This window comes from Neolamprologus multifasciatus, chromosome 20 (genome assembly GCF_963576455.1).
Source record: "Neolamprologus multifasciatus chromosome 20, fNeoMul1.2, whole genome shotgun sequence".
In the NCBI taxonomy this organism is placed as follows: Eukaryota; Metazoa; Chordata; class Actinopteri; order Cichliformes; family Cichlidae; genus Neolamprologus; species Neolamprologus multifasciatus.
In genome coordinates, this window is record NC_140458.1 from 23,925,251 (window position 1) to 23,940,364 (window position 15,114).

The following is a 15,114-nucleotide window of genomic DNA, read 5'->3' on the forward strand; positions in this document are numbered from 1 at the left end:
ACATTCAGAAAGCCTCAAGAACTATCACTCAAGACCACTTTAAAAATGACAAGCAAGTCCAAGCAAGTCCTTGGAAGGAAGACATAAAGAAATCTTATGTTTGCAAGAATAAAGGTTTTCGCTGCTCAGTTGCTTCTGCTGCCCTCAAGTAGCTACAAATCAAATCAGATGACAGGAGCAAATCCAGCTTTGCTATACTTTTCACAGAACCTTAAAGACGCACAAAGTCTTTCATTTTAACTCGTCTTCCTCTCAAGCCACAACTTCGCTCAGGTAAAGGGATAGTACAGGGAAAATAAAGGACTTGCTAACTATAAACTAATTAAACTCTTCTTATTTTGCTCACTTACTGAAATGAACCAGCTGGTTAAAACTGTAAAAGCAGCATGAGGAACGAAATCTTTAGAGCTCACACACCTGGGCGGTGGTGGTGTGTTAAATTTAAAATTTAAAAGTGCAAGGTCATGCAAATTAGGGGCCTGAGAAACTGTGAGAAACATGAGGCGTAAATATAAAAGTCATAATAAGGCTCGACCTCTTGTGCATTTGTCTGCTGCGACAGCTGTGAATGTCGGAGATTTGGCCAGAGAAACAAGAATCTTATTCACTAAAACACTCCTCCTCCTCTGGGAAAAGCTGCACAGCACGGCACAATGGGGATGTGAAAATGAGACATGTAAGAAATACTGGAGGTGACTCCCTTCTGGGGCTGGACAGATAAATGGAGCCAATATTTTCTTTTTTTTTTTTTTTGCTTTGTGGGTTTTTTTAAAAGTTTTTTTCATATAAATATATCTATATATATATAGATATATATATATGATCCATGATTTGCAGCCAGTGATTTCTAATATATATCCTTTCTTATTGTCAACACGAAAACACACTGAATTTCCATTTTGTGTGTATGGACAGTCTGACTTAGTGCTTTTACTGCTTTTGAACTCTACTTCAAATGATTAAAACCATCTGTGGAGGACTCCCTGTGTGCTCAGTGACAAGCTGCTTTATTATGATGAATGTAATTTATTTTAAGTTAGTTCTACACACACCAACTCAGAGCCACAAATAACAATCCGTATAATCTGCTTTGCAAAAGACCCCCCGACAAAAAAAAACAAAAAACAAAAGACTCGCCAGTTTTAAACAAGTTCTACTTTTTTTTTTTTTTGAGTACTGATTCATTGCAGTATTACAACATTCTCTGACATTCCAGTAAAGAGCATCTGGACACGTCACCATGTGCAGGATGTGACTAACGAAGCTCAGCAGGGATACCAATAACACAGTGTGTGTGTATGTTCATGTCATGGCATGTCTCTCTGTGTATCATGACTCTTTCCCAACACGGCTATGTGCAGCAATTATGCAGGAATGTGACTGTAGAAACACTTGAGACGCCTGGCTTCTCAGACTCATCCATAAACTGCAGCTCTCTTCACATGAGCCATGAAAGCCGGCGAGATAATAGTCAATCAACACACTACAGAGTGAGCTATTAGCATCTGGTTAGCGGTCCAGCAGAGAACTTAATATGGGAGAAGCCATTATTATGAAAACCGCAACGAGCGCAAACATGGTGGAAGCATTCGTGGCGGCTTCGCTGTGAGTTTATTTCAAGGCTGAGAACACAATCATTCAGCCACTTGGAGCTGTGTCATTAACATAAACAAAGACAAATACCAGATTAAGCAGACAGCTGTCATAAAAAAAGCCTTTCCTAATTTTTGTCACGAGAGTGATTCAGTTTAAAGAGCTTAGCTTTTAGGATCTCAACTGCTCAGCCAGCAGTTGTTCTCATTAGAGGTGGGTGGATCGAGCCAAAAATAATATCAGTGCCAATACTGGTACTGGTATTGGATCAATACTAGCGTGATAGGATCAGTGTTGTGTTTCTAGCCTCTATGCTCAGTTTTCAGTGGGAGAAACATTTTGTCACTCATCCAAGTGACTTCTTCAGTCTCAGCTGACTCCAGGTTTCCCCAACGTTATAAAGAGTAGGGCTGTGAGGTCAGTTTTTGGATCATTAATATGCCAGTTGACAAGACCATTGATCATCAACTACTGATTGACCAAAGCCCAGTGATCGGTGGCCTTGAGTACCATTCACAGAGAGTTGGGGAATGGCTGCAAAGATGGTGAAAGAGCTCCTCAATTCAGACCAGTGTTCCTCCCTGTCCAGCATGTGTACATCCTCATCAGTGAAGAAGTGTCCACTGGTTTGGTGTGATTGCAGAGTCCTGGCCTGACCGGTTAGCTCTTCTCCATCGTCCATCTACTTCGCCAGAGGTTGTTTGGTTTTCCCGATGTAGAAATCATGGCAATCCTCCTGGCACTTAACAGCGTACACTATATTACTCTGCCAAAAACTGGTCCACTCAATCCTTGGGGTGGACCAGTTTTTGACGCAGCGTGTTTTGGGGTTTAAAAGCCAGAGAAATGCGGTGTTTAGAAAAAATGTGTCTCAGCTGTTCAGATACTCCTGAAAGGCACTATTAAAAATGTCTGAACCTTTTTTGTGTTGACTGTTACGTCTATTTCATCTATAGTCCATAGCACATAAACAACAGAAGTTGACCCAAAGTGCTTTAGAGATAGCGGCACATTTACATTCCAGTTTCAAGATAAATAAAAAGCTCAAAAGGTGTGTTTTGATGTATTCATTTTTCTGGAAAATCTAAGTGATGAAGATTTAATTTTCAATAAAATGTGTTCAGATTTTGCAAATTCATGATGATTAATCTAATAAATCATGACACACTGCTCTCCCCTACATAAGCTGCCTTTATAGGTTAAAAGTATCGGTACTGGTATCGGTAATATTGGCCCAGCATTTACTTGGAATCAGACTGCTATCAAAATGTGCGGTATCGCACAGCACTGCTCGTCGTTCCCGGAGGGTCACATGGAATGAGACTGTCCTAATGAGGTCTGGATGACTGTCATCACAGGCAGGCCAAAGCATCCTGCCATCCTTTGCCTCCTGCTCACGCTCACCTTGGTCGTGCAGAGGCTGGCAATAAACTAAAGCATTTGTTTCATCGTGGTTGGGTGGAGTTTGTCACAAGAGGGGCGAATACGTTTGTGATCAAAGAGAAACTTAAAATGAGCCTCCCGGCTCTCGCTGAGTGGGAAGCCCTATCTATCTTGTTCCTTACATCTACTGCCCTTCTTCCTTTCATCGTGTCACAGCTGCTGTCTTATCATTAGATAAGGCAATCCGTCAGGGAGAGAAGTGAACGTAACACAGATCAGTCACGAGGAATGGCGCTGTGCAGATGAAAGTCTAGCACGGAAAAAATGAAAGTGGTCATTTTTGGGGACAGCAGCAATTAGGTCACCACTCTGAGGTGACAGAGACATGTAACTGTACTTGATTAAAAAAAAAATCATGCGCATCTTTAATGCACGTTAAGAAAATGGGAGGCAGCTTCTCACTGCGGCTGTCACTAATCAAGATGTAGGTGAAGATTTGAAAGTGTCCAAAAGCTGAAAGGAAAATGGAAGAAAAAGTAGCTGAAACACATTAAATTTAATGATCCTTTGACTTTATCGGAGACGTGAAATCGGAATATTGTTTTATATTCGGTATGATTATTTCCACATACCGAATGACCCACTTCGATGAGTCTATCAGCCGCTCAGGACTACAGCAGCATCTTTGCGCCCTCTACCGGCCAAAGAAGTGTACAGCCATGTCGTAACAAATGTCCCACACTGTTCTTTGTTTAGTAGCTGAATTTTCTGGCTTTATTAAGTAAATTAAATACAATTATTTTAATTAATTCACTTATTTCTCCCAACATCAAGCGGAGGATAAAATGACAGAATATCAACAAACTTCACTCATGGAAAAAAATATTGCTCATTAAATAGTTCCATATTTCTCAATGAGCAGTGGACACAGAAGAGTTTTGCAAGCTTGTTTGTCGGTTTATTTCACTTTGAGTACAAGTGACTGTAATTAACTGGGTTATTAAAAATAAATGGAAAGTCTGGGGGCCTCTGGTGATTATAGTAAAATCAGTTAACTTAAAAGAAACTTGCATATGTACCTTAAAGTATCACCCCATACATGTTCTCTGATGACATGCAGGGACTAATTTGTGCCTTTAAAAAAACAAAAAACAAATAGCATTTTAACTTTGCAGGTTTTTTTTCACAATGATGGAAAAATCTAATTGAGTTAAAATGAATTTGAATTATGCTGTTCCAAATTTTTAAAAATGTGAAAACTGATATATTTCTAGGAAAAAAATATTTTTCATTTATCAGCATTAAGTTAGAAATAAGCGTTTTCTTCTACAGCACGACACAAAGAAGCAAGGACACGAGGGCTGTTTTGCGTCACTATGTACAGCTGTTTTATTTGTGTGATTTCCCCAAAACATCATCAGTATTTTACTAAATACAATGCATTTAATCAAAGTACAATGGATCAACTTCAAAGAGAAGAGCAAATAGAAAAGAGCAAAAAACAAAATAAAAGGTGGTGATTCGTACCACACAGAGACATTAGTTCATGTATGTATAACACTATCTGTCTTTACGTAAGGCTATTGATGGTGCCATCAACAGCAGCGCCCTGGCAACTGTGTATTCTGAAAAAGACAAATTTCTGCTCAAAGCACTGAGATCTGCTGAGTTTTACTGCATGGTGGTGTGCATGTGTGAAAGCAAAAGTACTTATTTTGGGACTCTGGTGAGATCAATTATTATTTAAACTTTTATTTTTATTCTACACAAAATACACAGACCTACATAATTCAAGTTCAAATTTTATTCGCCACATGCAGTGGCAGGTTGCCCGGCAGTGGAATGATCATTATCTACTGGAAACCCTTTAAAAAGAGTTTTAATCGAGCCAAATTAGATTTTAAAAAATTAAATCAGACTCCAAAATGTTTTTTTTCTTGCTTGTTTTTCTGTTTGCTTTAACTCTAAAGTGTCGTCTGAAAGGGGAATAAATAAAGTATCACAACTAGCTGAAACACTGACATAGCACACCCTGTGGAGGATGCGCACCTTCCACATGCACATCGTAAAACCGATTGTGGAAATAAAGGGAGGGTTGGGGAGGGCTACTCGATAAAACTCAACTGTCCTCTACAGAACATGGTGTATTCTGGTTAAAACCCCTGATATTGTCCCAAAATAAGGCTGTGGGTTCTAGGCACACCAAGGTACAACTGAGCTGAGAAATATGTGCATTTATGTTTCTTTTCTCTCTTATTTTTAAAGACATGAAACTTTCTATACGGATGAATGAAAAACCTACTCACTTCTAAGCACCTGGCTAGCCCAGGTCTTACTATGGAGATTACAGGTTTTAAAAAAAATAAAACTTGATGACTAATTTAAAAAAAAAATGTTTTTAAACATATGTTTTGCAGAGCATTTGGAGACAAAAACACAAGTGCATCATTGGCAAAAAACTGCTGGTGAGGGAAAAGAAGTGGGCACAAGTGTGCGTGTGTTTGAATGTGTGTCATGTGTTCACTGTCTTTTTACAGTCAGTTACAAATGGGTGCATGTTGACCTTTGAGTGCAGCTTTTTCAGTGTGTGTGTGTCTGTGTGTGTCTGTGTAAGCGCATATTGAAAGAGGTAGCAAAGAAATGCAACAGATGACAATCTGTTTAGAGTGAAATCCATCTGTTAGACAACAGAAAAGCTGGCTTTCTATCTGTCCGCTCTCCTTAGGTTCAAACACAGGCAACATATGAATCCGAGTCACAGCCTGTTGTTCAGAATACAGCTCGTTTAAGTGTAAACTAAGACTAATCCTCCTAATAATGGTTTTAAGGACACTATATGACGTCAATCAGGAGGCAAATTGAATGAAGCATCTGCCAAAGGGTTTCCATCAGCAACAGATGAGGGTACTAAATGAACCTTAGAAAACCAAAAGCACATGCTGTGAGCTGAAACATGACCCATTAATTTCTAGAATGCCACAGTGAAGTCTCGCTAAGTCATTCATATCATATATTTCTAAAGGCCTGCTTTAATTTGAAAGCTAAGTGAGAGCAGCACATAGGTGAAGCATTCAGAGTTAGAAGAAGGCAGAAGTGCTGGGCTGGTGCAGGTGCGTGATACTTTGATGCAAAAGAACCCAAAACTGTTACTGTATCTAAAATAGGATCCCAATGTTGTAAACCCTTATCAGACAACTGAAGGGCACTAGAGAAAAAGAAAACACACGCGCACACAAACACACACAGACAGTAACGGGAAAACAAAGCTGTCCGAGGGTCACTGTCGTGGGTTTCATTTTTTTACATTTCGAATGTTAGGGGGAAAACAAAGTTGTCAAAGTCGAACTACATTTGTCATTATCTGAGCTGAAGCTGACAACATTTACGTAAGTTTGACTGAGAGGTTTCTGATTGTGTGGGATGAATTCATCAACAACAGTGGGTCAGTAGAGACAAACATCTGTTAGCGTATTATTTTGATTAACTGATGAGCAGACTCAAGTGGGACCAGCTTCCTCTTGTTTCGCAGAGCTCAGATTCTTTTGGTTTGTTTGCAAAGTTTGCACTTAGGTTCTCTGGCTTTATGTTACTTTCATACAACAAGCCATGAGACTCGATTCCTGACTGCTCATAATGAACCATCTCTATTTTGACATGCAATCAATTAGCCTCATGAAACTCAAGCTTGTCAAGTATATTTTGATTTAAAATCACTCATTTGTATTTTGTCCCTGCTTTGTCTTTGATTAACTGCTCTCAACTTTACCTTTTATGCCTTCTGTGACTGTTGTTTAAATGAATTGTTGGGGCAGCGTGATGCTTGCTTTCTTGCAATGGTATAAATGAGATTCATACCACTCTCATGTCTGTATGCCTAATATAAAGCTACATCCTGGAGACAGTTACCTTAAAGTGGACCTGTGATGCTTATTTCTAGCCCCATATTTTTATTGTTGGACTGTACTGAGTAGTTGGCATGATTCAAGGATAAAAAAGAACATCCCTTATTTTAGCTTATACTTGTCCTTGGTGAAGCGCCACAGTTCATCCTGTTCAAAACATTCCTTTCCTCTAAGGGAACCCTCCCCCTAAGTTAACTTTCTTCTGATTGGTTGCCCCTCATACACACACATAGTGTGTACAGCAACTAGGTGAAGCTTACACCAAGACCAAAGGCATCATACAGATCTAGGAGTAAATAAAAACAGAGTTGAGGTTTTGGCTCACAGTGATTACTTGTACATAAGCCATTCATTATTTGAAGCTTCGGCCATATTTAATATGAGTAGCTTCCATCATAAGTGTATATATATAAATGATACCAAGCCCCACCCCCCAAACAAATAGGGAAAACATAATAGGTCCACTTTAACAGCAACGTTTGTATAGGTAGAGGTAAAATATGGAGCTTATATAACATCTTGTTACAGAAACAAAGTCACCGTTTAATATTTGCACTCAGCCAAAGTGGTATCAATCAAAAGTCTAACTTGCTTCATGAAAGCAAGAAAATGAACTTCCATAAATGTTAAACTTGTCACTATTATTTTGCTGAGTTTATGACACATCTCTCTTCAGAATTTTTATAAACTGTTTTTAGGTCCCGCACACCTCGCAGTAGAACCTGACTGATAGGGGATATTCAAGGTCGATTCTAAAATCGAGTGGTATGAAAATCCAATAATCCAAAATATCGGCTGATTATCTTTTTTTTGTATGCACGATACATACAACTTTCCTGAACATTTGTTATGTGTAGTTATTTATTTACTAGGGGTGCAACAATACTCGTATCGATATTGAACCATTCGATATAGTGCTTTCGGTTCGGTACACATGTGTATCGAACAATACAAAATTTATTTGACAGACTTTTCTTCTGACGATGCTGTCTGTGTTGAGCGCTCAGTGGATCTGCACTTGACAGTGCAGCCTAGGCGGAGTAGTCGAACGCAGATTCACTGAGCGCAGGGCAAGCTAGCGAGACAGAAGTTAAGCTCTCCTTGCAACATGGCAAATTGAACCTCCCCCACCCTCATTCAGATCTGGCGTTTGGAACTATCTTGGTTTTCATGTGAAGCATGACCCTGATGGTAAGCGTGTCATGGACTAAAGTAAAACAGTATGTTGGATGTGCCACGCAATGCTCAATTGGTGGGAACTAGTGCGTTAGCGCAGTTAGCTTGTTAACGTGTTGACCCCGTCCAGCCCCACGCACGGGGCGATCCGCGGTAACTCGTTAACGGAGATTTGCTGCGTTATGGCGTTAATGTCATTTTAACGAGATTAACGCTGACAGCACTAGTGGGAACACAACGAATATCACCGCACATTTAGTGGAAGCAGACAAAAACAACAAGCATGCATGCTACACACTTTACCCGAGTCATTTAGACAGCCGTTAGCACATGATTCTCCTTATGGGGACCTGATATGTTTAATATGCTGCTGAGAGTATTACCCCAGAAGAAGCGTATAGTATAGCTTTTATTTTGGAAAAATGTATTTCTCTGTAATAAACTCTTTTCCAAAGATGAGTGATTTCTCGATCAGATAGATTTATTTATTTTTTATTTTGTTGTTTCAGCAACATTTAAAAACTGTACTTTTGAGTTAAAATATATATTTATAATTTTAATGAATGACAAATTAAAAAGGCATGAACATTTTTTTGTATCGAAGAAATATTGAACCGTGACACCAAAGTATCGAACCGAACCTCGAATTTTGTGTATCGTTGCACCCCTATTATTTACTTGTTCACCTTCTATCCAGCTCACCTCAGATCATCTGCTTGTTGTTTGTGCCAAGTGCCCTCTGGTGGAAAAACTATGTAATATCACTGTTCGCAACATGGCTGAAGGGTGTTTCTTCTGTCTCTTCTTTTCATTTCTATTTTCAATTAAAAATCAGATAACAAAAAATAGCAAATATAGTCCAATAATATCGCCTTGCCAATAAATCAGTCAGGCTCTACCTCTCAGTCATTTTTATACGATGCTTCTTCCACTTCAGTCTACAAAACTTCACCTATCGAGTCAGCTGTTCTGCTTGGTAAAGGGGACTTTGTAAAGTTACTGTTTCATCAAAATTATGTCTGTTCCACCAATAGGTTGCTCATTTAGATATTTACCTAAACAAATGGGGTTTTTTTTCTCTCTGGGTAAAACAATAATAATAATTATAATACTTTAAAAAACATAAATCTGCTCTTTGAGACACATAAAAAGAATCCAAAAGAATTCTGGCACTTTCTGCTGCTCTGAATGTAGCCTCACTTTCATGCATCATTTTTAACATGCATCTACACACTTAGGTGAGAAAGTGGAGCTAAAGAGGCCTCGGATTTGAGTGAGTTTAAAATTTTATATAGAAATTTGAAGTAAAAAAAAAAAAAAAAATAGATATCATCCAGCATTTTTTTTTAAAAAGAGATAAAAAGGAATATACTGTACATATACACCAAAAAACTTCTAAATTAGTGTTAACGTAAAAATGGATGTTTTATATTAAGCACAATCATGCTGCGACAAAAATATATATATTTATAAATTTATGTGCAGAAGAGAGAGGTAGTATGTTTGGCTAAACGCACTGCTAAAGTTTAGCGGTGCGTCGTCCGTTTACAGAGACAGAGAGATGACAAAGTCCGAAGAAAAAAGAGAGCAAAGCAGAGATGACAGCAAGTGAGTAAAGAGAAAAAAAACAAGAGAGTGTGAAAGTTAACATTGAGAAACATTGGGATCCACTGGCCTACTCACAACAGGATTCTATCTAACAACCTTTTTACAACAATTGGCAACTAGTTTCCTGTATATCTTATGAACACTGCAAAGGTTGCTGAGGAGAGAGTTGTAGTGTGTGTGTTTGTATTGGTGTGTGCTGAGTACATCTGTGGTATGAGTTTATGTTTGGTTCCCTTGAAGGCTATTGTGAAAAGTTGTCCTGTACATTACTGAGGTATCTGTTAAATGTTTCCAGCTGAGTGAGGTTGCTGTAAGTAAGGCTACTGAGGTGGAGCTGCTGACCTGGGTTGAAGGGAGGAGGGGTAATGGTGCGAGAGACTTGTGCATTGTTTGGATTCTTTTGAACGCTAACAGCCTCTAGCATCAGCTACAACTATTAGGTTAAAATGTATAAGCCAGATGTTTCATGTTTAACCCTAAATATATACATTAATAATGGCAAGTAAGGCTTCTCCAGAGAGGAGTCAGCATCCAGCAGCAGCATAGCAAAGTTAAATAGGGAATCCTTACAAGTGAGCAGACTCTCGCACCATCACCCTCTCCTTCATTTCTTTTGAAACAGATGATGTAGATGTAAATGTAAAAAGTCTGTCAACAACTGTTCTTTAGCAAATGACAATTAATTTAAAACAAAACAAAACAAATCTGAATTTAAACAGCTGCGATGCGAGACGCAGAGCAGTGACAAAGGTAACATCCCGCTTTGGATTTTAACAGGCGACGTATCAGTCAGTCAGTGTCACAGTGTGTCACTAAGTCTGCACATCTGTGGCAATTATCTTTTTAAAAAATCTTTTTATCTCCTTTAATCCTCTATACAGATTCTACACAGTCTTCTAGAGGTCCACTCCAAAGGTTTCCTGGGTCGAGCCGGACAGAGGAGCCATTCTCGGTTGTCATCTCCACATTTCAGCGACCTGTACAATTCCACAGCAGTTGTGGCACCTAAAACTTACACTCCCATCAGCCCTTGGTGCACCACAGTTTTCCAAAGTAGAGCTTGACTCGCTGCTGAGTTAAAGCTATGAAGAGTAATCCTGCTGTAACTGGTTATTGCAGAACAAGAGGTGGTTAGATGGTTGATGAAAAAAGAGGCACGCCCATGCTGTAGCTGCAACAGTTTGCGTTGGCTAAGTCCTGTGAAAGTCAGTTGAGGCAGTGTTAGTTTATCACATGAGGGTTTGAAGAAGGAGATGTTTTTGTTTTTCTATACAGAGTTGGGGACTGCCTCTCCGTTCACAAAGAAATGATCCAGCTCCAGGAGGAAAACAGCGACACTGACTTCTTTCCTTCCATTAACAAAAATCAGTGTCAGTGTTCCTTCCCTTCCCCGTATGTGAGGATGAAGCCACTATGTGAGTTAAGAAAAAGCTTTTCCATCTTCACTCACTTGATATCAGGGGGGAAAAAAGGGAAGAAGAAGCTTGTTCTTGGAAAACGGCTCCAGGAGTCCGCTTTGCTCATCTTTGCTTCACTAAAACGACACTGCAGCGCAGCAAGCCAAGCGCCAGCAAGACGGCAAACTCTGACACGCAATACAAGTGACAGTCTTGAAAGGAACAAAATTAAATCAGTAAATAAAATCAGATGTTCACCAAAATGAAAAGATTATGAATATACTGTATAATTGTCAAAAGCTTATCGATCGACTTTAGAAGGAGAGAGAAAAAGACATACATCCATAAGCCTGAAATGGACAGAGAAGACATTTACTAGTGAGAAGTTACTGAGCTGTTGGGCACGTTTCAAAGGCCGCCAGTGTGTTAGGATGCTTACACCAACTGTGTGTATACTGTGTAGATGGAATGCTCAAAAACAAATGCCACTGGGAATGTTTAATCATATGAAGTGTTTGTAATTATAAGACATATTTTTTCCAAGTCTCATTGATGTTTGTCCACTATTTGGGACTATATTGGCCAATTCAGTATGAATTTATTTAGCTGTGGTGGTGTTTTACTCATATAAAACAGGTACATTTCTTTCCACTTAATGTCAAAAAGAAAAAAAGCCAGCAGTCTTCTCCGGTTCTCCCTGAAACAGCTCAGCAACCTGTCCAGAACTGCCACTTCTGTCCATTCTAGCAGAATAAAAAATAAGAGTTCAACTCCTAATTGCATATAGCAGAGCATCTCGCCATTAACAAGTGAATTCTCTTCCTATATTATCCTACGTTAAATTCTAAATATGTACAGAATTAGCAAGTGGTATTTACAAAGTTTGTCCACAAGGGGGTGGTCCAGGTCTGCATGAGGGTGAGCAAACACTGTGTCAACAGAAATGTGATGTATGATATGTAGTGATGTTGAAAATTAACATTCTAAACCTCGCTTATGTGGCTGGTGTTGAAATGATACAAATGTGATAAAAAGATATGAGGCTTGAGTTTATCTTTCGTACAAAAAAAGAAAATCTTTCTCGTGCGTTGTATCGCGACTCTGCTACTAAGAGCATCTTCAGGATTTCATTCACAACATTAAACTACTGTATATTGCTACTGTTCTGACTTTGGGGGAAAAAAACAACCAGACAAACTAAAGCTAAGGCAGATATTTTCACACCAATGAGTCTGCATTTGAAATGTATTAATTATGACCTCTAATGTAATTTCTTTGATCAGATAAGCTTAGAAAACAAAGTCTCGCATTAACTATTATTTCAAAAAGTTCATCTTTTAGCTTCCTCCTGCTGTTATTTAGTATGATTAGAAATCACAGTGATACCTAGAGCTTCAAAAACAATCTCGGTCTCATGATTGTACGCTTACGCCGCACACATCGTAAACACCAAGTACACAATATCATCAGACAAACTTTTCCCTGAGGCAACAGCTGGTAGCTGGTTTCTCTCCAACTACGCAGCTCTGTCTTAGCAGCAATCTAACCAGCTGAACAAATACTTTTGGATAGTCACTATCCACGCAACATGAAGTTGTGTTTGCGTATGTCACTCTACAAACTTCACAGGTCCAAAATGCTTCCCTACACTAGACCCTCAGTCAGAGCCTGTACACCCCCCCCCCCCCCCCCCCCCCAGTGGTCCATCAATATTCTCCCTCTCTGTACACGTATCTCGCAAATAAAAGGACTCCTCACACGCTTCTCAGTGCGTGTGTGTGTAATTGCCTTTTGAAATGTGGCATACACACACACATGCACGCACACGCGCGCGCACACACACACACACACACAACAGAGGAGAGGCCTTCAAATCCTCTACATAGTACAATAGTCAGAACTATTTGCTTCCATGGAAGCAACCATGTTTTCCTATATATGTCAGCTTATACGTATGATTTATATTTATATAGATTTATACATACATTCTTTTTTACTGTATTCCTTTTTGTCTAGTGAAAAAGGAATTCCATCATCCATAGCACCTCCCTCCATTTATCCAACCTCGTTTCCTCCTTCCTTCCCACCATTCCCATCCTGACGCTTTCCTACTTAAATGTCCTTCTTCAGTCTATTACACTATCTGAGACTACATGCACAGATTCACAGGGAAACACGCCTGCTCCACTCTCACTTTGTATTTCTATGAGATTACTGTAAGCTTGCCGATGGCTTCTGTTATTTAATATATTTGGATGTCTTTGCTTTTGAAAACTGTAAACCAACAAGAGTTAATAGCTATCTAAACCAAGTTTATCACCCAGCATGGGTAATGAAAGTAAATCTGTGCATTTGCTCCTGTGTATTGTGGCAATGGTGTGAACATGGAGCAATGTTACAAAGAGGATGAGACATTTGTGTCCATCCAACTGTCTCCACTGCAGGAAAAGTGGAAGGAATCTAGTAGTTTTTGAGGAAAGGCCATCATGATAAAGGGGTGATTTTTGGAGTTTGGGGATGGAGAGAGGACCAGGATGTCAATGAGTCTGGATATCTCTGTGATGTAATGAAATCTGATTCTGTACAGTGTTTGCAAATCCAGAAGCAAAAATAAAATCTGATTATCCAAGTGCAACAGAAAGCAAGAACCTGTTTAGTGTGTTTCATTTTTGTAAATCCAGAGGTCCAGTTGTCTGAGTCTTGTAGCTTGAGGTTAGGAGGATGAAGAGATGATGAAGAGGTGAAGATTACTGTCTACCTGTCAGAATATCCATCTTTCTCCCACATGCCCAGGTTTTTATGAGGGCAGTGGCGTTCTTGGGGAAAAGGCAGCAGGGGTTGGTTACTCATCCTCTGTGTTACGAGCGTGTAAATGCATCCACGCAGGCCTCCTCCACCGCTATGACACCTCGCTGCCAAACACTTCCAGCACCAGCGGGGTCAGCTGCATGCTGTGCTCGGGCTGGAAGGAGAGCGAGCGGTACTGCTTGGAGTGCTCCTCGTTCAGGCTGCGCAGGTCAGCCAGCTTCTGGATCATCTTGGCGTAGAGCAGACGTCCACCTGGGTGGTTGACTCGGATGTAGGCCTGCAGCACTTCGGACAGGTCGTCCTGGAGCTGCTCGATGCGGGCATGGTCTTGGACACCGGGACGATCTGACATGGGAGAACAAAGAGGGTGGAGGGAGTGGAGAGTATAGCCCATCGTGAGCAAGGTCACACAACAAACGAGGTGGGGACGTGGACGGAAAGGCAGAATCAGATAGAAGCACAGAGAAAATTAAAGAGGGAGCAGCAGGGTGAGATTGGAGACGGGAGGTGTAGGTGGATGGAACGAGAAAGAAAACATATTTCAAAACATTTAATTGTTTTGTTTTTGAAAATACGGAATTCAAATGTTAAGTAGTAATGCTACCAGCCTACAGACATGTAGGCTGTTAATAAAAAGTTTGTTATCTGTTATCTTCACTCTGCAATATCCTCCCTGCACTCAGCAGAGACAGCTGACGCACAGACGCTCTTACTGTCTCTTCAAGAAAAATGCATCAGCTGTCTAGTGTGCATTTCAAATTGAACCATAAACAGTTTTTTCATAGATTGTACAACAATGTTGCTGCTCTAACAGAAAACATTTACCTGCTTTGTATAAAATGTTGTGCAAAAGTTTTGAGCCATTCCTCACATTTTCTTGTAAGTTTGATAGTTAACCCAATCATAATGACCTATCAAGCATTCAAGCATAAAAAAGGCCTACATAATTCTAGCACCAACAAAGTGATTCATCAGAAGATATTATCCATCAACCCAGTATCACGGCAAAACATGTAACAGACACGCCGGTACATCGAGTCCATTTCACACTTTGCCTCTTAAAAACATGAAATGGACAGACATGCAGAAGCTGCATCACCAGCAGGGGGACTCAATATATTTAAAGCAAAGAAGTAAGTAAAGAACAAAAAATGTTCACTTGAATGAAGTGCACTTCAAGGTCCTTAATCATCAGAAACGATTATATAGGAAATTAAAAAAAAAAAATAGGAAAGAAAGCTTGCCTT

The 15,114-nt window shown here is 39.7% G+C and overlaps 1 protein-coding gene across 1 annotated transcript in view; it reads right to left on the reverse strand.

Annotated features, from left to right (window-relative positions):
* Positions 1-5,364: 5,364 nt before the first annotated feature.
* The window catches only part of LOC146494961 (vitamin D3 receptor A), a 79,029-nt gene continuing 69,279 nt past the window's right edge, over positions 5,365-15,114 (reverse strand). Inside the window, exon 10 of the mRNA XM_085145294.1 lies at positions 5,365-14,212. Within this exon, the coding sequence (XP_085001420.1) occupies positions 13,959-14,212 (254 nt within the window). The 3' untranslated portion in view covers positions 5,365-13,958. The remainder of the gene's footprint in view (positions 14,213-15,114) is intronic.